Source organism: Petaurus breviceps, unplaced genomic scaffold, assembly GCF_028583685.1.
Source record: "Petaurus breviceps papuanus isolate PSGF00001 unplaced genomic scaffold, PetGlider_PUasm1.0 229, whole genome shotgun sequence".
In the NCBI taxonomy this organism is placed as follows: Eukaryota; Metazoa; Chordata; class Mammalia; order Diprotodontia; family Petauridae; genus Petaurus; species Petaurus breviceps.
Window position 1 is genome coordinate 4,343,950 of NW_027185903.1, and position 23,580 is coordinate 4,367,529.

The following is a 23,580-nucleotide window of genomic DNA, read 5'->3' on the forward strand; positions in this document are numbered from 1 at the left end:
CTAATAATTGGCGAAATCCTTCAAGGTCTCTTGAAGGAGATGGTGTTTGAAATGAGGATTCAAGGGAGCTCAGGGGGATTCTGTTGTGCAGATGATGAAGAAGCTGAATTGTCATGCACAGGTAATAGCAAACAGGCCAGTGTGGCAGGAACTTAAGTGTGAGAGGAGGGAATACCATGTAAACAATCAGCTTGTGGAAATAGGTTGGAAACAGTTTGTGAGGGATGCCAAAATGCCATTTAAGAGAATTTTGTTGCTTCACTTGAAGGCTGTGGGGAGCCAGTGAGTCTTCTTGAGTAAACGAGGGACATGATTAAACTGTTATTTTACAAATACTAGTTTGCCAGCTGTATGGAGGATGGATTGGAGATGGGAGAGGCCCCTTGCAAGGAGAACAGTTATGAGATTATTGTAATAGTCTTTCCCAGGGGTTCTCAAGCTTTTGGGTTTTGTGATTCTTTTATGTTCTTTAAATTTATTGAGACTCCACTGAATTTTTGCTCATGTGGATTATAGCTGTTGATTTTTACCGCATTAGAAATTAAAGCTGATAAATGTTTACATTTTATTTAATTCATTAAAATAATGATAAACGCATAACATGTTAACATGTTTTTTGAAAAATAAGTTTTTGAAAAAATTAGCGAGAATGTTATTTCACATGTTTGCAAATTTCTCTAATGTCTGGCTTAATACAAGACAGCTAGGTTTTCATATCTGCTTCATTCAGTGTGTTTTGTTTGCGGCATATGAAGAAAACTGGGCTCCTACAGATAGTTAGAAAAGATGGATATTTTAATAGCTTAATTTTTATAGTAGTAGTGCCCATGTTATATTAGGTTTATTATTGTTATTTTAATGAATAAATGAAATGTAAGCATTTATTAGTTTAAATGTCTAATATGGTAAAAATCCATAGCTTATTGATCTATCAATAGCAGTGGTTCAGTAGATTATAGGTTCTACTCTCCTTCCTTTAGTCCTTTGGCACTTTTCCTCATGGTCTTTCAGGGAATCACTGATAGTGGCTTCATAGCCAGTTCTTTGAGTTCACCGGGGTAGAGTTCATTTGAGTCTAGTGACTCTTGAATGCAACTAGATTCTGTCTTATTATCTCTTTACTTATCTTTTGTTTCAGCTACATAATTGTCATTTTTGTTTTTTCCTTTCCAATTCTAAGATTATTTTCTTTCTCAGAGAAAACAAAAGCAGATTAAAAATTAGTATTCTTCTTTTCCTTTCCCTTTGTCATAGTTCCATCCACAGTGAGCAGAGATCCTATTTTTTTCTTTGATCCCTTAAACCTTCTTTTCCTTAATGTAGCTGAAAACACTTTTGTGGTCCTTAGCATTCTTTGCTCAATTAATTCTGAGCTTTAGTACTTATTAGCTGACATTATTCATATAGAATCTTGCTGCATTTTAATAGCTATTTTCTGTTGCCTGCGTTTATTTCATATTCTGTGAAAGTCTAACAAAATCTAAGTTGGTTGAGATATTTCCTGTTGAACCACATAGGCCTTTTTAAATAGCTCCTTCTTTACTGCCTCATTGGTATTTTCTTCTTTTTGTTCTCAGAATTTAATTCTTGAGATCTTCCTATTCTTCTTGGTCTAACTTTTCTAGAGAATTTTAGGCAGTGGTATCCTCCATTTCCTAGGATCTATAGGTGGAAGAGTCAAATTTGGGTTTGATATAAAGACAAAAACTTCGTTTCATTTAGAGCTCTCCAAAAGTGGAATGAGCTGCCCTGGGTGAGATAGGAAACTTCCCTTTGGAGGTCTTTAAGCAAAGACTGAATGAGCACTTGTCAAATGTGTTGTACAGGCGATTCTGTTTTTGGTATTAGTTGTATTAGATGGCTGCCACAGTCCCTTCTGTTTCTAAAATTCTGTGATACAGTCCTAGCTTCCTTTCCCAGAGCTCTTTGAAATCTGTTCTTCTAAAATCCATGGTGCATACCAAGACTACATATGAGTTCTTCTATCAAAAGTTCCAAGATGGAGGAGGTCACTTCAGTCTCAAGTTTCTCATCATTTTACTTCAACTACTCTTGGTTGGTGATAATCAGGTCCACAGTGGCTGCTCTCCTCATGGCTCCTTCCACTTTTTGAAAGATGACATCTTTGTATCCTTGTATCATTGTACAGTGTTGTAGGTGGAAGGTATGAGATTGAACTGATCTTTACCAGGATAAATCTTGAAAATTGTTTCTTTTAGTCAGTCTTTAAGACCAGTTTATTTATGTGTCATTTGCACAGCCAGACAGTAGTTAATGGAAAAAAGATTAAGGGAGTTTTAGTAGCTTACAGACAAATCTCAGCATGAATCAACATTGTGATGTGGGAGCAAAGCTTATGAGGACTTTGGAAGTTCTGATAGACACATAGAGTCCAGAGTAAGGGAAGTGATAGTACCACTGTACTCTGTCCATAGACCGTTCCTGGCAGATTGGGTCCAGTTGCAAGTGCTATATTTTAGGCCAAGAGCATTGACTAGTTGTATAGCAGGGACATATGGAATGCAATTAGTCTTTGGAGAACTGAAAATCAGTATAACACAGGGGGCAATGGAGAGGCATATTATATGTGAGCTGTCTGTGACATATAACCAACAAAGGTCTTTGGAGAACAGAAATAAAAGATGTTATCAGGAAAGTGTGTGATCAGAAAAGAAGAAAATAGGCTGGTCATGTGGAGACTTTGAGGGATGACTGGTGGATAGCCCTGTTGTTGTTCAGTTATGACCGACTCTTCATGACCCCATTTGGGGTTTTCTTGGCAAAGGTACTGGAGTGGTTTGCTATTTCCCTCTCCAACTCATTTTATAGACAAGGAAACTGAAGCCAGCAGGGTTAAGTGACTTGCTCAGGGTCACATAGCTAGTAACTGTCTGAGGCTGGATTTGAACTCAGATCTTCCTGATTCCAGGCCCAATGCTCTATCCACTGTGCCACCTAGCTGCCCAGAATAGCCCTAGTGTTCACTAGTATCCTCATGATGTCAAGAGAAGGCAAGTAATGCTGTTGTCATGTTGGGTGGATTCCCTTTGTTGAGCTTATGGACGGACATGGAAAGGAGTCCACATAGATTGAACAGGTCAGTATGGATGGATTGCTCTCTGTATCATTGGAGGAAGAAAATCCAAGTTGATGTGATCACAGGTTCACTTGACTATTGACTCCTGGAGGAGTAGCTGGAGAGTGAAGAATTCAAGGAACTGGGAATGTTTAATCAAAGATGAAAAGACTTAAGGGGAGCATAACCTGGGCATAAGAAATCATGCTATAGGAGCATTGACTTAAAGGAACATGAAATATTTAACCTAGAGAAGACTAGGTGTGATGGTATTGAGGAGAAGGGAATAGATATGAGTTACCTTCTAGTATCTGAAGGACCTTCTTGTGGAAAGGAGATTAAATTTGCTTTTCTTTACTTTCCTGCCAAAGGGTAGGATACAGATAATGGGTGGAAGCTAGAGAGGTAGATTTCTGCTAAATAAAAGAAAGAACTTCCTACGCTTTCTAAAAGTGGATCATGCTATCTTTGGAGATAGTGGGTTCTTCATCACTGGTAGACATTGGGCAGAGACTAAAACTCACTTGTATGAAGCACTAGATAGGGTATTCTTGTTCAAGGAATAGGCTTGGACCAAGATGACCTCTACTGTGACTTGAACTCTGAGACATCAGGATTTTGCAGTTCTGCTCAATTATTTATGTATTCATTCATTCATTTATTTATTCATTCATTCATTCATTCAATAGAAATGGGACTATACTGTTGCCCACACCCTCACTCCCATTAAAGAGCTTTCCTGGTATATGGATCTGGATATTGTAACATTGCAATTTTTTTCAGTGCTATGTAACCTCAGGTATAGGGAAAATATCTAAAAAGTAAATGACAAAGCTCAGGTTTATGTAATCATGTATATCCCTGACCTGCCTAATAATGATGAAACATTGCAAACTAAGTCTGTTTAAAGATTGAAAGTCATAGTTGTAAACAAGTCTAATTGAAGTCTAGCAAAGTATAAAGTTAGAAACTTCATGGTTGAAAAAATATGACTTTATGGTGGGGCCATTTAAATTACACTGGATTTTCTAAACCTCTGTCTCCTCTAGAACTTCAATGTGGAAAAAGCTAATTAGAATCCCTTCTGTTTTTTTTTTTTTTGTTTTGTTTTGATCTATGTTGAAGAACCTGAAGAATAAGAATATTAAATACATGTTGTTTTATGGAATGACATCAAAAACATTCTCAGTTAATGGAGAGTTGCTTTTAAAGAGGTCCCCTCAAGACCACAGAGTTTCCCTTGGTTTGAACTAATGTACTTTTTTCCACTAATAGAAAAATCTAGGTGTATTAAAGTTGTTTGGTGCAGCAAGAGAAAACATCCTTCTAGGAGATTAAAGTAGCAATTTACTGTCTCAGTCCCACGTTAGAACATTACTGAGGGATTGTAGCTTTGAAGATAGTCTGTATTTTTTGTGTTCAGACTATTTCAGAATTGTTACTTAGAAATTCTCTCTCTCTTAGGTAAACTAAGCGATGAGGGTGAAGATGCTGAAATTTATGATGATTTGTACTGCCCAGCATGTGACAAATCCTTTAAGACAGAAAAAGCGTAAGTAAATTTCCCTCTTTAAACATATAACTTTGTTTTTTTATTACTTTTTAAAAATAGGCAGTGATACCAATTATTATTTTATTAGAAATAAATATCTTCTATTTAGAGATTCTTTAAAATCATTGCTTGTAACATTGCTTGTAATGACTTATAAGGGCTCTAGCATAAGAATGTGTTTTGGACCAACTGCTGGGCAAATTGACATACAATCAATAGTGCTTTCCTCTACTGTTCCTGGTTCAATTCTTTTCCTACATAAAAGTAACTATAATGATAATGATAGTGGACATCTATACATGCCTTATGTAAATTATATCATTTAATCATCACAGTTCAGCCTGAAAAGATAGATTGGACAAGTACTGTTGTGTCTACAGATGGGGAAACTGAGGCTTAGAGATTAAATGACTTCCCAAGGTCACGTAGGTAAAATTGAGATTCATAATTGTTTTTTTCTGTCTCCAGGGCCAGTGTTCTTTTCTTTTAATATTTGATTGTTCTCTGAATGGTCCTATACATTCTGCGTCATAATTAATTAACTAATTAACTTACATTTAGCAGTTAAAGGTTTTTTTCACAACTCACAGATAGAGAGGGAGTAAAAGATTTGAGAAATTGAGTGAAATCAGTGTCCGAGGCAAGAGTCAGACCCATATCTCCAGACTTCAGGTCCAGTGTTCTTCCTTACTGATTTAGTGAACTAGGAAATATCAGAGAGATTGCTTTTAAAGAGATGAACATATCATATTTAATGATTTTCTTATTTCCTTTGCTGGACTCGAGATCTCTCTACTTCCCCATACATATTCCTGCTGCCAGCCCACAAGTATGGCCAGCTAAACTTGATGAGGTACAGAGACTTTATCCAAGGACATCACAGACTAATTCTGGAGATGGTAGGAAAAGAGGCCCCAAAAGAGCCCTGCTGAGGAAAAGACAGAGGCAGAAACATGGCAGCGATAAAGCTGCTTAAAGAAGCACATGGAGAAAAAGGAAGAGGGGAAAATCATCAGGGAGAAAAAAGAAAGAGAAAATGTGTGGGAGAGGTATAACACACACACACACACACACATATACAAATGTGAGAGAGAAGAGAGAGAGGGAGAGAGAAAGAGGAGAGAGAGAGAAAGGAGAGACAAGAGAGAGGAGAGAGAAAGGAGATGAGAAAGAGAGAGAGAGCGAGAAAGAAGAGAGGAAGTTGTACCTGTCTTATATAACCCCAAATACATGGAGTTGTTTTGTTTACAGAGGAGATGCTCAGTAAATGTTAATGAAATGATAGAAAGGACAGAACAGAGATGACATAACATTAAATACAAAGCAGAACAGTGAAGAGAACTAGAAAGAAAATAGCAAGAAAGGAGGGGATGACTGGCAGAAAGTAGAAGTATGAAGTTTGAGGAATTAAGAAAACAAAGCCATTGCTGTATCCCTAATTCTCCAGTGTATCATTGCTTAAGTATTCCTAACTTGACACTTTGTTTCACTTTGTAATATCTTTATTGCCACTTTAAAAGAATTATTTTGTATTCCCTATGTATAAGAACACTTTACTGTAATAATAATCACGCCTCATAAATTATGTTGTAGTTAATAACACCATTTTGATGTTCTTTCAGCATGAGGAATCATGAAAAATCAAAAAAGCATCGGGAGATGGTTGCCTTATTAAAACAGCAGTTGGAAGAGGAGGAGGAAGATTTTTCAGCACATCAGCAGGCAAATGAAAATGGGTTGGATGCTGACGCAGAGGAAGAAACAGAAGATACACCAAAGCAAAAGTACTTTTAAATATACAAAATTGCTGTGTGTGTGTATACATATATATAAAATTTTTACTATTTAGGGATAACTGTATTTGTTTGTAGCATTTTGTAGTACTAATTTACAGAATTTATTTTCCTTCTCTTTAATATGAGGAGGGGATATATATCCTCCAAATGAAGGCAGATTTCTACTTGAATTACTGTTTTTTTTTTTAAATTACATTTTCTAAAAAGTATAGTACTCTATTTTATGGGTAAACAAACATCATAATTGTTGATGCTTAGATAATTGTAGACCCTCTGGGATACTGGCAGTTTAATTTGAATCACTAAATATTTTAATTTCCTTAATGTAATTTTTTTTGAAGTAAAAATTCTTTCATCCTTTTAAAGTTGAATAACATTGAAACATTTTGTTCCCAGGGTATAAATATTTTCCTTTGGCTTAGAATTGTTAAATTTTTGTATGATTAAGTATTTAACATTATTTTTGTTTACTTTTTAGACTTTCCAAAAAACAGAAGAAAAAGAAACAGAAATCTGTGCTGGTATGTTGAAAGAGAAATCTTAGTAACTTTAAAAAAAAATCTTAGTAACTTTAAACATTGAATGTCATTATAATCAAACTCAGGATATTTAGCTGATACAAAATAATATATAAATTTTGAAGAGATTTAAAAAACTTCCATCCTGGGTTTTCATTACTGACAAAAAGAGTCAAAGGGTCCAGAGATAGCATTGGCTTTTCAAATTTTGAAGAGTTTTTTTCTTTTGAATGTATAAACATATATGTTTAGAATGCTGTTCTTACATTGACTTATAGGCAGACATCTATCTTATATCTAATTCTGTGTTGCATATTACATAGAAAGATTTCAAAGTAAGCATTTGACTGGAAGCCTGTGGTGATCCTTAGTCTTCAGGTAATTTTGATCTCTTTAATTCAGTTTAAGATTTATTTAAGCTCTAAATCACTATATGACTTAGATATAAAAAGTCACATAATAAATAGATTAGAGGAGCAAAGAAGAAATTATCTTTTGGATCTACAGAAAGGGGAAGAGATCCTGACCAAATAAGTGATACAGAGGATCACGGAAGAGAAAATGGACAATTTTGAAGGCATAAAATTAAAAAAGTTTTTGTGTAAATAAAGCCAGTCCAGGTAAAATGAAAAAGAAAACAGCTGACTGGGGGAAATTTTTTTTAGAAAGTTTCTCTGATGAAGGTGTCATTCCTAAAATAGATAAAGAATTGATTTAAATGTGTAAGAGCAAGGGGCAGCTAGGTGGTGCAGTGAATAGAGCACCAGTCCTGGAGTCAGGAAGACCCGAGTTCAAATCTGGTCTCAGATACTTAACACAAAACTGTCTGTGTGACCTTGGGCAAGTCACTTTACCCCAATTGCCCCTCGAAAAAGAAAAAAATTTTATAAGAACAAAAGCCATTCCACAATTGATAAAAGGTCAAAGGATATGAATAGGTAGTTTTTAAAGGAAGAAATCCAAGCTATCAACAACCATGTGAAAAGCACACTCCAAATAACTAGTAATTAGGGAAAAATAAAGTAACTCTGAGTTTCCACCTTATACCCATTATATTGACAAGTATGACAAAAATGGAAAATGACATATTGGAGGAAACAGGCATATTAATATACGATAGTATATTCATATTAATATGTAGTAGATGATGCTATGTGTGAATTGGTCCAGACATTCAGGAAAGCAGTTTGGAACTGTGCCCAAAGTCACTAAACTGTGTACTCTGCAATCCAGCAATACCACCACTAGTCCTGTACTTCAAAGAAACTAAAGAAAGAAGAAAAAATCCTGAATGCACAAAAATATTTAGTTCAGAGTTTGTTTTTGTTTAAGTTTTTCGTTTTCTAGTTGCAAAGAACTGGACTTAGTTGGAGAATGGTTGAACAAATTAGGGTATACAAATACATTAGAACATTATTGTGCTGTAAGGAATGATGAAAGGACAGTTTCAGAGAAACTGAAGTGAGTGGAATTAGAACAGTTTTTACAAGAAGAAAAAAACAATGTAAAGAAAAACAACTAAAAAATACTCAAGAACTTTGAGCAATATAATGTCCTCCATGGATTCAGAGGACCGATTATAAACCATGTTACTCATTGGCTGACAGATATGTAATATTATGACCAATACAGGGTTTTGTTTTGCTTAACTGTACATACCGGCTATAAGGATTTTTTTTTTTTGCTTTTTATATCCAGATGGGAGATGAGAGAGTGGGAGTGGGGTGGGGATTAGGATAAGATTAAAGGAAAATGAGAACAGAAGGGAGGTTAGAAGGAATTACAGACAAGTAGGATAGTTTTGAAAGTTACTCAATGAATTTATCTTATACTAAAAGAAAGGCAGGCTCTGTGTAATAGAGAATCAATGTTTCAGATATATTCATCTCCTATTCTACAGTATATATGGAAATGTTTGTTATATTTGTTAAGACAAGGATAAAATTTAAAAAAACCTGATTTATTTAAATTCCACACACCATGGGACCCTATTTGGTTATTAAGATATTATTTACAAATAAGATCCTGTTGGATTTCACCCAGTAATCACTAGAGTAAGCCTCAAATCATTTTTGCCACCAGTTTAAGTTATTTTTTTATATATTTAGCCTGCCAAATCCTTGGGGGAGGCGGATGTCTTTGAACCCATAGGAATAGAATGAATTGATGCCTGTATCTGTTTTAACAAGGAGGGTGAGAAGATTCAGTATATTTCTGAAAACAGTGGATTTCAATTTATACCACCAGATAACTTCTATTTAAAAGGAAAGGGTATGCTTTCAGAATAACTTAGATCATGAATAGCTAACTTTTCAGTATAAGAATCTTGGGTTTAGCCTATTTGTTCAAGAGATTATGTTGGTTGCTTGTTCTTTAATCACCATTTCCAGGAAAGATAGAGTGCCATATTCTTTATGATTAGAGTTTTCACTTGAGATATTTATCTTTCATAATAAAGCCACATGGGAAGTTCTATGTTCTTGTTTGGTAATAGACGTGATTATCTTCATAACTTAGTGAGTTTAACTGCATTGAGTTTGTTTCTTTACTTGTAAAATGGAGTAGTGGCATTTCTCCTACCTACCCTGCAGGGTCATTTATTTAAAAAAAATTCTGAACTAAACACCAAATAAAATGAGCATTTCCATATACAAAGTAGAACAGTAAAGGAAATTGTACATGAACCATAAATTTCTCTATCTTGCATCTTGCTTTTTCCCCTTAAAAAAAAAAAACAACTTTGTAATGAATGTGCATAGTCAAGCAAAGCAGATTCCCACATTGGTCATGTCCAAAAATGTATGTATCATTCTGTACCATGAATTCATCATCTCTGTGTCAGGAAGTGGGTAGAGTGTTTCCTTGTTGTCACTGGAATCACTGCATTGATTAGAATTCCTAAGTCTTTCAAAGTTTTTTTTTACAGTGTTATTGAATAAATTATTTTGTGTTTTCTGTTTTTTTCCTCGCTTTGATTTTCATTTTCTTTTCCCTTGCAAGGTGTCTTTAAAAAAATTTTTCAGAGAGCGAATCAGATATTATGTAAGGAGTTGCTTTTATGGACAAAAATTGATTTTAGAGCAAACCTGTGATTTTATTAATGTAAGGGACACTGTCTTCCAATATAGAACAATAGCTTATTGGCAATTTAAAGTCTTAAGAATGTTGCCTGGAGCCTTGAAGAGTCATATGATTTTCCCAGAGAGTTACACAACCTGTATATATCAGTTATCACTTGAATTTAGGCCTTCCAAGTTCAGCTTTCTATTCACTATTTCATCCTGCCTCTCTTTGGAAATGTAAAAGCATTTACATAAGAGCTTTATAGGTGATGCATAATAATTGTAATAGCATGATGGTATTATTACATAGTATTAAATACCATGATGTTCCTTTGCATTATACAACACCATTTTTCTTGCTATATTGCTAATAAGACCATAATGGCATCCAGTTTGAGCATGGAATAGATTGGAAAGAAATTTATTTGTGCTTGCCCCAAACCAATCCTGTACAGGAAACCAGCATCCTCTGTTATGGACAAACTCAGTGTCCCAGACCATTGATTACCTTTCTCCAAAATGCCTTTTTCAGTGGCTATTTTCTAATACTCATTAATCCCCGTTTTACCTTGCTCCTGGTTAAAGGTACTAGGTAAAAAGACCAGGGAGAAGCCAAAGCTGACAGTTCTGAATGAGGAGGGCTTGAAGATAACTGGAAAGTTGCCATTATGTGGCTGAGATCTTTTCATTGTCCTAATTACATTAAAATGGTGTTCATTCTTCTATATATAGGTATATGATGACAACTTCAATAAAGATGAGTCTGTAGATGAAGTGATTATTGAATCAAAAGAAGCTACCAACATAAGTGAGAACAGCACCAAAGGATTGGAAGACAGTACCCAGGAAAAGGTCGTTGTTTCAGAAGTTGATGAGCAGTTTGAAGATCCCAAAAAGGCAGAAAAAAAGTAAGGTCTTTGCTTTTGTCTTAAATTTGTTCATTGTTTAGTTCTTCCTCAAATGTTTGAGGTCCCTTTTTCATCATGAAATCAGAATAAGCTTCCTCATCTTCTTAAGAATCTCATCAGATGAGGTGGAGCCAAGATGGTGGAGTGAAAGCAGGGAATAGCCCAAGCTCTCCTCCAAATCCTTTCAGATACCTCTAAAAAGTGACTCTGAACTCTAGAGTGACAGACCTACAAAGAGACAGAGTGAGGCAGATTTCCAGTCCAAGACAACCTGGAGGGTCGACAGGAAAGTTTTCTTACACCAGGCTGAGAGGGGAGCGCAGTCTAGTGCAGGTCGTGCCAGCTCAGACCTGACCCCAGCAAAGCTGGAACAGGCCTGAGGGACTGACTCACTGGCAGCAGGGGTGGTTTCCGGACTTCTCAGTCCACAGACACCAGAGACAACTTAGAAGGTCAGTGAGAGGGGTCTCTCAGAACTGGGTGAGAGAGAAGTGCATTCCAGTGCAGGGCATGCCAATACAGCCCCACCAGACCAGGAACAGACCTTGGGAGTGACTGAATTGGTAACAAGAGTGGTCGTGGCAGTGGCAGTGGCAGCAGCCGCTCCTGGAGCTGTCAGCCCACAGACAGTGTTTGAAAGTCACCTATTTTGACTTCCAGGAGCCAAGGTGGTGGAGTAAGCAGTAAGTCCCTCTCACCCTCTTTTATTGACCTTGAAAAGCCCATAGAATGTTGCCCCAGGAAAAATCCTGAAATAGTTGAGCCAGCAGAAAGACAAGGTGCTGCAGTCTTTTAGCTTGAGAAGCTAGGAGGATTATGGGGAAGGGCCCCTCTTGCTGAGGCTGAAGGGGACCAGTACAGGATGGGAGGTGTCCCAACAAGCCAGTAGCAAACCCCACCTCAGCAAACCAGTGGGAGATCCTGAGCCCCAGGGTGGAGAAGTGGGCAAGCACCAGCACCAGGCACATACCAGCCTCCACGACTAGCTTCAGTTCAGCACCAGGTAAGCTACCAGACCACTTCAGCCTCTGGCTGCCAGCACCTGAGGCTCCAGCACACAAAACCAGTAACCAGGCCTCTATTCTCCAGCACAAGAAGCCCGGAACGGTGCCCTCTGTACCCCAGAAGGAGAGATCAACTTTAAAAGCTAGAAAAAAATTAAACAACATGAGCAAAAAGCAACAAATAAAAACAATGATCATGGAGAAGTATCTTGGTGACAGGGAAGATCAACACAAATTCAGGAGAGGACAACATTGTCAATATACCCACATTCCAAACCTTAAAGGGGAATACAAACTGGTCTCAAACTCAGAAAGCCTTTTTTTTAATGCTTTATTAACTTCTGATTTACATCATTTGTTTCCGCCAGATTTTGAGTTACAAAATTTTCTCCCCATTTTTCCCCTACCCACTGCCCCAAAATAGCAGTCCCACAGGATATCCCCTCCTCCAATCTGCTCTCTCCCATATTTTTTCCCATACCCCTTTCAACTTTTCCAGTGGGTCTCTATGCCTCAGTGCCTGTATATCTTATTTCCCAATTACATGTAAGATGGTATTAATAATAGTATATAGATATACATACACATATATATGTTTATATATATATACATACATATATACACACAAACACACATATATACATATATATATTTGAATATTTGATTTTAAAACTTTCAATTCCAGATTCATTCCCTTCCTTCCTTGTCACCCACCCTTACTGGGAAGATAAGCAGTTCAGTATAGGTTGTACATGTGTGGCTAATGCAAAACAATAACATAGTAGATATATTGTAAAAGACTATATTTCCCTCCCTCCAATCCCACCTCCCACTTGTTCTGTTCTCTACTTTGATCCCATCCCTTTTCAAAAGTGGGTGCTTCCAACTTCCCTCCCCCCCCAAGCCTGCCTTCCCTTCCATCATCCCCCCTCTCATCCCCTTCCCCCCCCTACTCTCCTGGAGGGTGAGATACCCTATTTAGTGTGTATTTCACTCCCTCCTCAAGCCAAATTCAATGGGAATAAGGTTGACCCATTCCCTTTTGCCTTCTTATTCTTCCCCTCCATTGTAACCATTTTCCCTTGCCTCTTCTGTATGAGATAGTTTACCCCAATCTGTCTCTCCCCATCTCCTCTCATTATATTCCTCTCACCTCTTAATTTCACCTTTTAAGTATCATCCCTTCCTGTTAAATTGGTCCTGTGCCCTCTATCTATGTATACCTGTAAACATATATGTACACATTCACATATGTACTCATATGCCCATATACCCTTATTCATATATGTATGTGTGTATATATATATATATATATATATATATATATATATATATTTCTAATCCCTTCAACTACTGAGAAAAGTTTTATAAGTTACAATTATTGTTATTCCATGTAGGAATGTTAATAGTTCAACTTTGATAAGTTCCTTATGATTTCTTTTTCTTGTTTACCTTCTCATGCTTCTCTTGTTTCTTGTATCTGAATGACAAATTTTCTATTCAACTCTAGTTTTTTCAGCAAGAATGCTTGAAAGTCCTCTATTCCACTGAATGACCATATTTTCCCCTGAAACATGATACTCAGTTTTTCTAGGTAGGTGACTCTTGGTTTTAATCCCAGCTCCTTTGACCTCTGGAATATCATATTCCAAGCCCTTCGATCCCTCAGTGTAGAAGCTGCCAGATCCTGAGTTATCCTGATTGTGTTTCCACAACATTCAAATTGTTTCTTCCTGGATGCTTGTAATATTCTCTCCTTAATCTGGGAATTCCGGAACCTGGCTATAATATTCTTAGGAGTTTTCTTTTTGGGATCTTTTTTAGGAGGTGATCAGTGGATTCTTTCCACCTCTATTTTGCCCTCTGGTTCTAAAACATCAGGTCAGTTTTCCTTGAGAATTTCTTGGAGGATGATTTCTAGGTTCTTTCTTTGATCATGGCTTTCAGGTAGTCCAATAATTTTTAAATTATCTCTCTTGGATCTATTTTCCAGGTCAGTGGTTTTTCCCATGAGATATTTCACATTATCTTCTATTCTTTCATTTGTTTGGATCTTTTAACAGCATCTTGATTTCTCATAAAGTCATTAGCTTCCATTTGCTCCAATCTAATTCTGAAGCAATGATTCTCCTCATTGAGCTTTTGAGATTCTTTTTCCATCTGACAAATTTGACTGTTTAAGGCATTCTTCTCCTCATTGCCTTTTTGAGCCTCCTTTGCCATTTGAGTCAGTCTGTTTTTTAAGGTATTATTTTCCTCAGTCAGGCTGTTGACTCTCATTTCATAATTTTCTTGCATAGTTCTCATTTCTCTTCCCAATTTTTCCTCCACTTCTCTTGTCTGCTTCTTAAGGTCCTCTATGGCCTGTAACTAGCTTGTATTTTCCTTTGGAGCTTTTGGTGCAGGAGTTCTTACTTCACTGTTTTCCCCCTGTTCCATGCTTTGCTCCTTTTTGTCTCCAAAATAGGAGTGTAATGTTGGAATCTTCTGTCTGCTTTGTTTCCTTTGCCTGCTCATTTTGCCACTCAATTACTTGACTTTTGGGCTTTTTGCCACAGTAGTTCTCTGCCACCAGACAGGGGAGCTTTCATCCCAAACGCAGGGGTTTTCTCATAAGATTTGGAGTTACAATTTTTTTCTTTCCATCTTTCCTCTAACCCCACCCTTAAATAGCAAGCCTATTGAATTACCCCTTCTTCCAACCTGTTCTCTCTCTCTTTTTTTTAAACAATCGGGGTTAAGTAACTTGCTCAAGTTTACACAGCCAGTTATTTTTGTGTGGGTGCCGAGTATCTGAGGCTGGAACCGATCCCAGGTCTCCTGACGCTGGGGCCGGCACTCTTACTCACTGCGCCACCTGGCTGCCCCTAATCTGTTCTCTCTTATATCTTCCCCCATTACCCCCCTATCTTTCTAGTAGGGCAAGATGTGTTTCTAGACCCCAGTGCCAGTATATCTTCTTTCCCAGGTGCATATAAAAAAACAAATTTTTTTTAAACATTTGTTTTTAAAACTTTGAGTTCCAGATATTTTCCCTTCTTCCCTCCTCACTACTCCCCCCCCCCCCACTGGGAAGATAAGCAATTCAATATAGATTGTACACGTATAGTTACCCAAATCATTTCCATAGTAGTTATATTGTGAAAGACTATTTCTCTCCATCCTTTCCCGCTCCCCACTTATTCTGTTTTCTCCTTTGACCCTATCCCTTTCCAAAAGTGTATGCTTCTAACTACCCTCTCCCCCAATCTGTCCTCCCTTCTACCATCCCCCTTCTTATCCCCTACCCTCCTATTTTCCTGTAGGGTAAGATACCCAATTGAGTGTGTATGTTATTCCCTCCTTAAGCCAGATTCAATGAGAATCAGGTTGTCCCATTCCTTTTCACCTTCCTGCTCTTCCCCTCCATTGTAACAGTTTTCTCTTGCCTCTTTTATGTGAGATAATTTACCCTAATCTATCTCTCCCTTTCTCCTTCTCCCAATGAATTCCTCTCTCACCTCTTAATTTTATTTTTTAGATATCATCCCTTCATATTCAACTCATCCTGTGTCCTCTGTCTATGTATACATGAACATTCATATGCCCACACTCACATACATATTTATATACACACACACCCTCCTATACATACATATATGTATGTATACATATATACATATATATTGCCTTCAACTGTCTTCACACTGAGAAAAGTCTCATGAATTACCATGTAGGAATGTAAATAGTTCAACTTTAATAAGTTCCTTATGATTTCTTTTTCCTCTTTACCTTCTCATGCTTCTCTTCTTCTTGTATTTGAAAGTCAGATTTTCTGTTCAGCTCAGGTTTTTTCATCAAGAAAGCTTGAAAATCCTCTATTTCATTGAATGACTATATTTTCCCCTGTAGCATTATACTCACTTTTGCTGGGTAGGTGATTCTTGGTTTTAGTCCTGACTCCTTTGACCTCCAGAATATCATATTCTAAGCCCTTCAATCCCTTAATGTGGAAGCTGCTAGGTCTTGTGTTATCCTAATTGTGTTTCCACAATACTCAAATTGTTTCTTCCTGACTGTTTGCAGTGTTTTCTTCTTGACCTGGGAAGTCTGTAATTTGGCTATGATATTCCTAAGGAGTTTTCTTTTTGAGATCTTTTTCAAGAGGTGATCGATAAATTCTTTCAATTTCTATTTTGCCCTCTGGTTCTACAATATCAGAGAAATTTTGTTTGATAATTTCTTGAAAGATGGTATGTAGACTCTTTTTTTTGATCATGGCTTTCAGGTAGTCCAATAGTTTTTAAATTATCTCCTGTATCTGTTTTATAGTATCTTGATTTCTCATAAAGTCATTAGCTTCCATTTACTCCAATCTAATTTTGAAGGAGTTATTCTCTTCAGTAAGTTTTTGAAATTCCTTTTCCATCTGGCAAATTTGGCTTTTTAAGGCATTCTTCTCCTCATTGGCTTTTTGGGACTCTTCTGCCATTTGAGTTAGTCTATTTTTTAAGGCGTTACTTTCTTCATTGTATTTTTGGGTGTCCTTTAGCAGGCTTTTTACTCACTTTTCATGATTTTCCTGCATCATTCTCATTTTTCTTCCCAATTTTTCTTCCACTTCTCTTACTTGATTTTCAAAATCCTTCTTGAACTCCTTCATGGCCTGTAACCAATTCATATTTTTCTTGGAGGCTCTTGATGCAGGAGTTTTGACTTTTTTGTCCTCCTCCAGTTCTCTGCCTTGATCCTTGTCCCCAAAAAAGGATTGTATGCTCTATTTGTGCTTCCTCTCCTTGCTCATATTGCCAGCCAATTACTTGACTTTTGAGCTCTTTGCCATAGTAGAACTCTGCTTCCAGAATGGAGGGAGCTTTATCCTAAATCACGGGGGTTTTTGCACCTGCTGGAGCTATTAGAAGGGTGCCTTCTCTACAGCCCCCACTCTGGCTCACTGGCCACACACTCTAGGACCACCACCCAAGACCACAGTCCATATCCAAGCAGGTCAAAGCAAGAGTGCTTAGCTTCTGAATGTTCGCTGAGTCCCCCTATGATTTGCAGTCCAGAAGTTCCTGAGGCAGCCACGTGACGTGGTTGCTGTGCCTCCACTGCTTCACACTTACCTTTTACTTTGTCTTTGGTGTTTATGGGTTGAGAGGTCTAGAAACCTCCACAGCTGCTGGTGATTCACTCTCCTGAAGTCTGCTCATGCTGCTTCTGATCAGGGCTGCCCTGGGGCCAGAACCATGTGGCTCATGCGGGACTGTGCTTGGCTCCCAGCTCAGTGTGATATACCCTTCCTGTCCGCCTCCCAGGCTACCTTCAGTAGGAGATTTGTTTCTCTCTGTCACTTTGTGGGTTCTGTAGCTCTAAAGTTTGTTTAGAGTCATTTTTTTACGTGTATTGGAAATTCACACCAGGTTTGTGCTTCTACTCAGCCATCTTGGCTCTGCCCCCCAGAGTTGTTTTTCTTTATAATGTTGTTATAAACTGTTTTGCTGCTTCTGCCTACTTCACTCTGAATCAATTGATACAAGACTGCCCAGTTTACTCTGAATCATTACCTTTCAATATTTCCTACATTGCCTTTCACTTTCTATGATGATGTAAGAGCTGAAACTTCTGCCTTAATATAAACTTTGACATCTTGCCATAGGTGGTCTCTAAAACATTACTTACTTGTTTCCATAAATAGTTGCCTGCTCAAATATTTATGCTTATTTTCTTAGGTAGGTGAGGCAATTCAGTTTATTCAACAAGCATTTATTAAATACCTGCTCCGTGCTGGGCTCTTTTCTGGGCACTGGAGATACCAAGAAAATCAGTCCCTGCCCACAGTAAACTTATATTATACTGGGCATTTAAAGATAAGGAACAATGAAATAATTCTGGAAGAGAGAATGCATAATTGAATTAGAGGAGTGTTCATAAATTGGAAGTAGAATAGAAGGGGCCTAGCGGGCATTGACAGGTAATTTTTTATTCAAGAGTTGAATGTGGTTGAGAAAAAAGGGAGGGGGCTTTTTGAAGGGTGAAAGTTACGAAGACCAGCATGAGTAAAAAAAGTGCTAGAAAATATTGGGGATTTACTTTCTGGATAATTTTGTTTCTGTTTTTGATTTCTGAATAATTTTGTTTCTATTTTTATTTACTGGTTTTAATTTGGAGTAAATCTCTATAAAGCTTAATTTCACTTAAAAATGACAGTGTGTATATACATATACATATATACACACACACACACATACATCACATTTGTGATTGATGAGAGGTTTAATTAAACAAATTCATTAGAAACCTTTTAAATGTTTCTCATTCCTTGGTGATTATGAGATAGGAATGAAAATGTACCCAGTTTGAGTCAAATATGCTAAACATTTCAATTCTCTTTTCAGTATTCCAAAACCCAAAGGAAAGAAAGCCAAGGATCTGAAAAAATCTGTCAAAACATCTGATGAACAACAAGTAGTGGTAGGTAGAAACCATTTGTAAACCTTGGTATAGAGATTGATGTACTGGAAGTGTTTTTTTTTTTTTCTGTGAGCATAAATGTTATCTCAGTAACCCTGAAGTTGCAGAGGAAAGAAAAGGGGCCATTCTTCACGGAGTGTATTGTCTTGTCTGGTACATAGATGTTTTATAAATGTTAGCTAAGTGTAAGGATAGTCTTGGTACTCTGGGGTGCAGCATTTGAACATGTGCCAAAGGTGTACTTCTCTTTACCAAACTGGATGTGAAGCTCTTGTGGCATGGTGCTTATGATAGATGGGTTGTTTTTCATAGCTTGTGGTTTAAATCACTTTGGAAACTTAAAGACCTTGGTTTACAAAAAAAGAAACCATCCAAGTAGCACTATTCTGAATTTTCCTGGGGTTAAGTATTTCTCTTCCCTGTGTGGGTGTAAGCTTTTGAATGTCTGCAGGGCTTTTAAATGTGGTGGAGAAGAGTACATCCTGCATCCTTTGAAAAGATCATCTGAGTTGGGTCTGAGTGTGTCAGAAACCAATCTTTAATGAAGTAGTCTTAACGGGAAATAAGGAAAATGTTACCTGGTACTTATATCTGCTTTTATTTCCACTTCTTTCTCTCCTTTTAGAGTGATGTTCCTATCCGATGTACAACCTGCCATGCTGAATTTTCATCTCGAAATAAACTATTTGATCACCTGAAGGCCACAAGCCATGCGAGAGCCCCTTCCACATCCTCTCTAAGTAGTGCAGCCAGTGCCCGGAGCAAGAAAGAAAAACGTAAAAACCGATAGGCCTTCAGCAGACAATTTTACTCTTTGATTGTCTGTAGAATTCAAAACCAAAACCTGGACTGAAAATGATCTAAGGAATTATTAAAATGTAACACATCTATGGAATCTGCAGTTTCTTGCAGTGTGGACGAGTATTTTTATCTTGTATAAACATTTTTGTTTAATATATATTTTTTAAACATTTCATTGACTGATTTACACTTTTGTTGTCTCAGTTGAATGGAAATTCTAAAACGGGTGAAATACTCTAAAGCTCATCTTCTTGATTTATTTCTGGTTCATGTGGGTCAGAAATGTACAGAGGGGAAATAAATTATTTTAACACATGGTCTTTTCCTGTTCTGTTTTCTAATTTTCCCTTTAAGCAGCCCAGTCATCTTTATTCTGTTCTGTTTTAAGTTTTGTTTCATAGCTGGAGTAAGGAGAGCTTTGAGGCTTAGGAGAGGGAGCTCTTTTCCTCTTTTCTTTCTTTCTTTCTTTCTTTCTTTCTTTCTTTCTTTCTTTCTTTCTTTCTTTCTTTCTTTCTTTCTTTCTTTCTTTCTTTCTTTCTTTCTTTCTTTCTTTCTCTCTTTCTTTCTCTCAATCTCTCTCTCTCTCTCTCTCTCTCTCTCTCTCTCTCTCTCTCCCCCTCTCCCTCTCCCTCTCCCTCTCTCCTTTCCTCCCTCTCCCTCCCTCCCTCCCTCCCTTCCTTCCTTCCTCCCTTCCTTTTTGCTTTTTGGAGGGGGGAAGGCAGGGGAATTGGGGTTAAGTGACTTGCCCAAGGTCACACAGCTAGTAAGTGTTAAGTTTCTGAGGCTGGATTTGAACTCGGGTCCTCCTGTCTCCAGGGCTGGTGCTTTATTCACTGCGACACCTAGCCTCCCCCTTTTTCTTTCTAATAGCATGATCCCTGTTATGTTTTTAAAATTAATTTTAAAAATATTGGTCAAGGAGATAGATAAATAGGAAAAAGAAATGATTGAAAACCAATGGCAGTGGTTTTAGTAGGGTTAGGGTTAGTTAAGTTAAGTAAGTAATTTAAAGCAGTGTTAGTAGAAATAACTCTTTAAGGTATAGCTTTAGTCCAGCTTGGTGTTTTAGTAGCAATATAAAAACTAGGCACAATCCTTAATTTTTTAGATCTGTAATTTGAAATAAGGTGACTGAATAGAAATGTATTTCTATTACACTTTGTCCCTGGGCACAGTGACAGCCATAAAATAGGATGGGGCAAGCAGCAGATGGTTCAGAATTTATTATGTAAAGAGACACTTTAGCAGGATGTTTTCTGCATTACAGATTTTTTAGATTGTCAGAAGGATAGATTCTGGAGATGAGAAATCTTAGACTTTTTATACTAAGACAAAATTTTCTGGACTCTAATTTTATTGAGTTGGGGCTTTGGGATTTACATGAGAATGATGTTCTTGTTAACCTCTACAAGACAGGATAGAAGATAAGAAACAAGAAGGAAAAGAGAAGCGATAGGATGCCAGAAACAAGGATGGTTATTATAATTAGATGTTCTCTGCTCTTCCAAAATGCGCTGGTCAGTAACAAGTCACAGTTTGAATAAAAATGATTCATAGTCAGGGCTTAAACATGTCTCAAAATACATTCTCCAGAAGTCCAAATTTTGCAGGGAAGGGAAGGGCAGACAAGATATGACTATTAAAGAAAGTCACCTCTTCCTTTAATATTTGGAGGGTATAAACCTTCCGTAAACATGCATGCACAACAGAATTATCCTTAGAGAATAAGTTGCTAAAACGACATTGACCACAATGGCAATTCTCTGGAAACCTGAGAGTCTTACCAGTTTTTGATAAGTTATGATGAATCTAATGCTTATTTCAAAGTGTATTTTCTAGCTTCAAAATTGGTAAAATTTTAATCTATTTAGGGCTACTTATTCCTTGTTTTGCTTTGCCTTGCCTCCCTATTTTTCCTTTTGAAATTTTCTGTTTTTACATTGAGCTAACTAGGTGACAGTGGGAAATCAGAAAAGCCTGCATTAGAATTTTGCCTCAGACATTTACTAGCTATTGACCCCTGGGCAAATCATTTAATCTCTCTAGGCCTCAGTTTCTTCATCTATAAAGTGGGGAAAATAATCTTTAGACTTATTGTGAGGGTCAGATTAGATAATGTATATAAAATGCTTAAGTGCTATATGAATGCTAGCTATTATTATGTCACCTTAGTTTCTAAAATACAGTTTTGCGCTTTTCTTTACTCAGCAAGCCATTCCTTGTAACAAAGAATATAAAGGGAAGGGGGAGAGAGTAGTTCTATAAAACTAACCAAAACATCAACTGTATCTGATAATGTAAAAAATGTTATCCATCCATCCATCCATCCATCCATCATTCCTCACCTCTGGAAAGAAGGAAAAAGGTGCAGTTTCTATATCAGGGGCCTACCTTGGTCATTATAATGGATTATACAGGATTTATTTTGTTGTTCTGTGTTGTTATTGTGTGTAATGTTTTACTAACTCTGTTTACTTCTGAATTGGTTCATGTAAATCTTCCCATTCTTTGATTTCTTCCTTTTCATTGTTTCTCAATGTGTAGTGCTATTCCATAATATTAATGTGCCACAACTTGTTTTCAGATTGCATTACTCAGTCAGTGGGCACCTACATCATTTCTAGTTTTTGTTTTTTTTGCTGCAACAAAAAAGTCTGCTATAATTAATACTTGGGTTTTTATGGAAATTTTCTGTCTTTGACTCCATGGGGTATGTGCCCAGTGGTGTAATATATGAGCCAAAGGTATGGAATTTCTAGCTTTTTCATCTTTCACTAACAGTTCTATGTCTTCTGATCCTAAAGATTCATCCTATCAAGTCTAACTCTGTCTTTGCCTTTTTCATTTTTTCTCTTCCAAGTTCCTTACACAGTTGGAAACGGACAAATTTAACTTATTTTTTTTTTTTGGAGGGTAGAGGGCAAGGCAGTTGGGGTTAAGTGATTTGCCCAAGGTCACACAGCTAGTAAATGTTAAGTGTCTGAGGCTGGATTTGAACTCAGGTCCTTCTGACTCCAGGGCTGGTGCTCTATTCACTGCGCCACCTAGCCACCCCCAAATTTAACTTTCTCAGCTCCTCTGTATCCTCTTGTTCCCTGTCCAAAGGAACTTACAACTCTCTCCTTTGAACCGATTAAATGACTAATAAGAGTGTTGTGATAGTCTAGGGAGAGATTAACCAGTGCTATAGTTGCCCACTTCAAGAACCTTGCAAATGTCTTTTGTATTACTCTGTTTTTACTTGTACTGTGTTATTAGCAGCACAATTCAACCATAATTATTAAGACTCATGGTAAATATATTAAATTCAAAGGGCATTAAATACTTTTTAGTTAAAGTCTTTATAGGCCTTATGCTTTGAGTTAGAGATGTGTTTAAGTTAAACAGTATTTTCAATGCGTTGAATCAAGTATTTTAAAATTGTTGAGCAGAACGGAAACATAAACTTTTGTCATGATTCCAGTATGTTTGAAGTTGCCACATATGAAGTCTTCATCTTACTGAAATTTTTTCTAATGTTTTAAGACCAGAAACAAAAAAAAGTAAATGTATACTTTAATTTTTTTTAACATGCATTCACAATTTAATTTGCGTCAGTAGTGTTTGATGATGGGGAGATGAGACCTAAGGACCTGGCCTTAGTAGGGAGGGAATAATTTCATTACCTTGCTGTACTTCATGAAATGAAGCCAAAGCTTCACATTAATCATTTGAAGCACCCATGAATTTTGCTCTCTTTCATGGTAAAGAGACTGCCTTTTCCCCAGCCAATTGTTTTGCTGGTACCTATCCTTGGTTATGAGGTGTTAATGTGAGGATAGATAAATGCAAATCCTTTGAAATTGAAAAAGCTTCCTAGGCCTTTTGATTGATGGCATTGTCATCTTGGTAAGAAAGGCTTCGTGTTTGCTGAACTTACTGAAATCCTAGAAGATAAAATATTTTTCATGAGACACTTAGAATTATCAGATCATTGACTTAGAGCTGGAAGGGCCCTTAGAGGTCAGCTTTCCTAACTCCTCATTTTACAGGTGAGGAAACAGCCTCAGAGAAATGGGTTGACTTGTCCAATGTCACACAGGTTGTAAGTGGAGGAGCTGTGATTTGAACCTGATTCCCTTTTTAGTTCACTCATTTCCAAGTTACCGATTGCCTCTAATATACTTTTAGGCAATTTGCTCCTGAGACTGAAAGGTCTAGCAGACTTTTTAATATAATCCCAGAGTCATTAGCTTGGCACATAACACACAAAGGAAGTTTTAAAAGGAGCAGCCATTTTAAAATGGAACAAGAAACTCTGAAGCATTTCTGGTACATGAGGTCACTTGCAGACACAAGGACGCTGTGCAGCTCAATCTTCCAACAGAAAAGTGAACATTTTCCTGGTTTTAAATTTTAATCCTTATGCAG

The 23,580-nt window shown here is 37.1% G+C and overlaps 1 protein-coding gene across 1 annotated transcript in view; it reads left to right on the plus strand.

The window, feature by feature from the left end:
• DNAJC21 (DnaJ heat shock protein family (Hsp40) member C21) overlaps positions 1–19,485 on the plus strand; it is a 34,881-nt gene extending 15,396 nt beyond the window's left edge. Inside the window, exons 7-12 of the mRNA XM_069096113.1 lie at positions 4,541–4,628; positions 6,251–6,412; positions 6,903–6,945; positions 10,737–10,912; positions 18,294–18,369; positions 18,995–19,485. Coding sequence (XP_068952214.1) covers positions 4,541–4,628; positions 6,251–6,412; positions 6,903–6,945; positions 10,737–10,912; positions 18,294–18,369; positions 18,995–19,159 — 710 coding nt within the window. The 3' untranslated portion in view covers positions 19,160–19,485. The remainder of the gene's footprint in view (positions 1–4,540; positions 4,629–6,250; positions 6,413–6,902; positions 6,946–10,736; positions 10,913–18,293; positions 18,370–18,994) is intronic.
• The last annotated feature ends 4,095 nt before the right edge of the window (positions 19,486–23,580 follow it).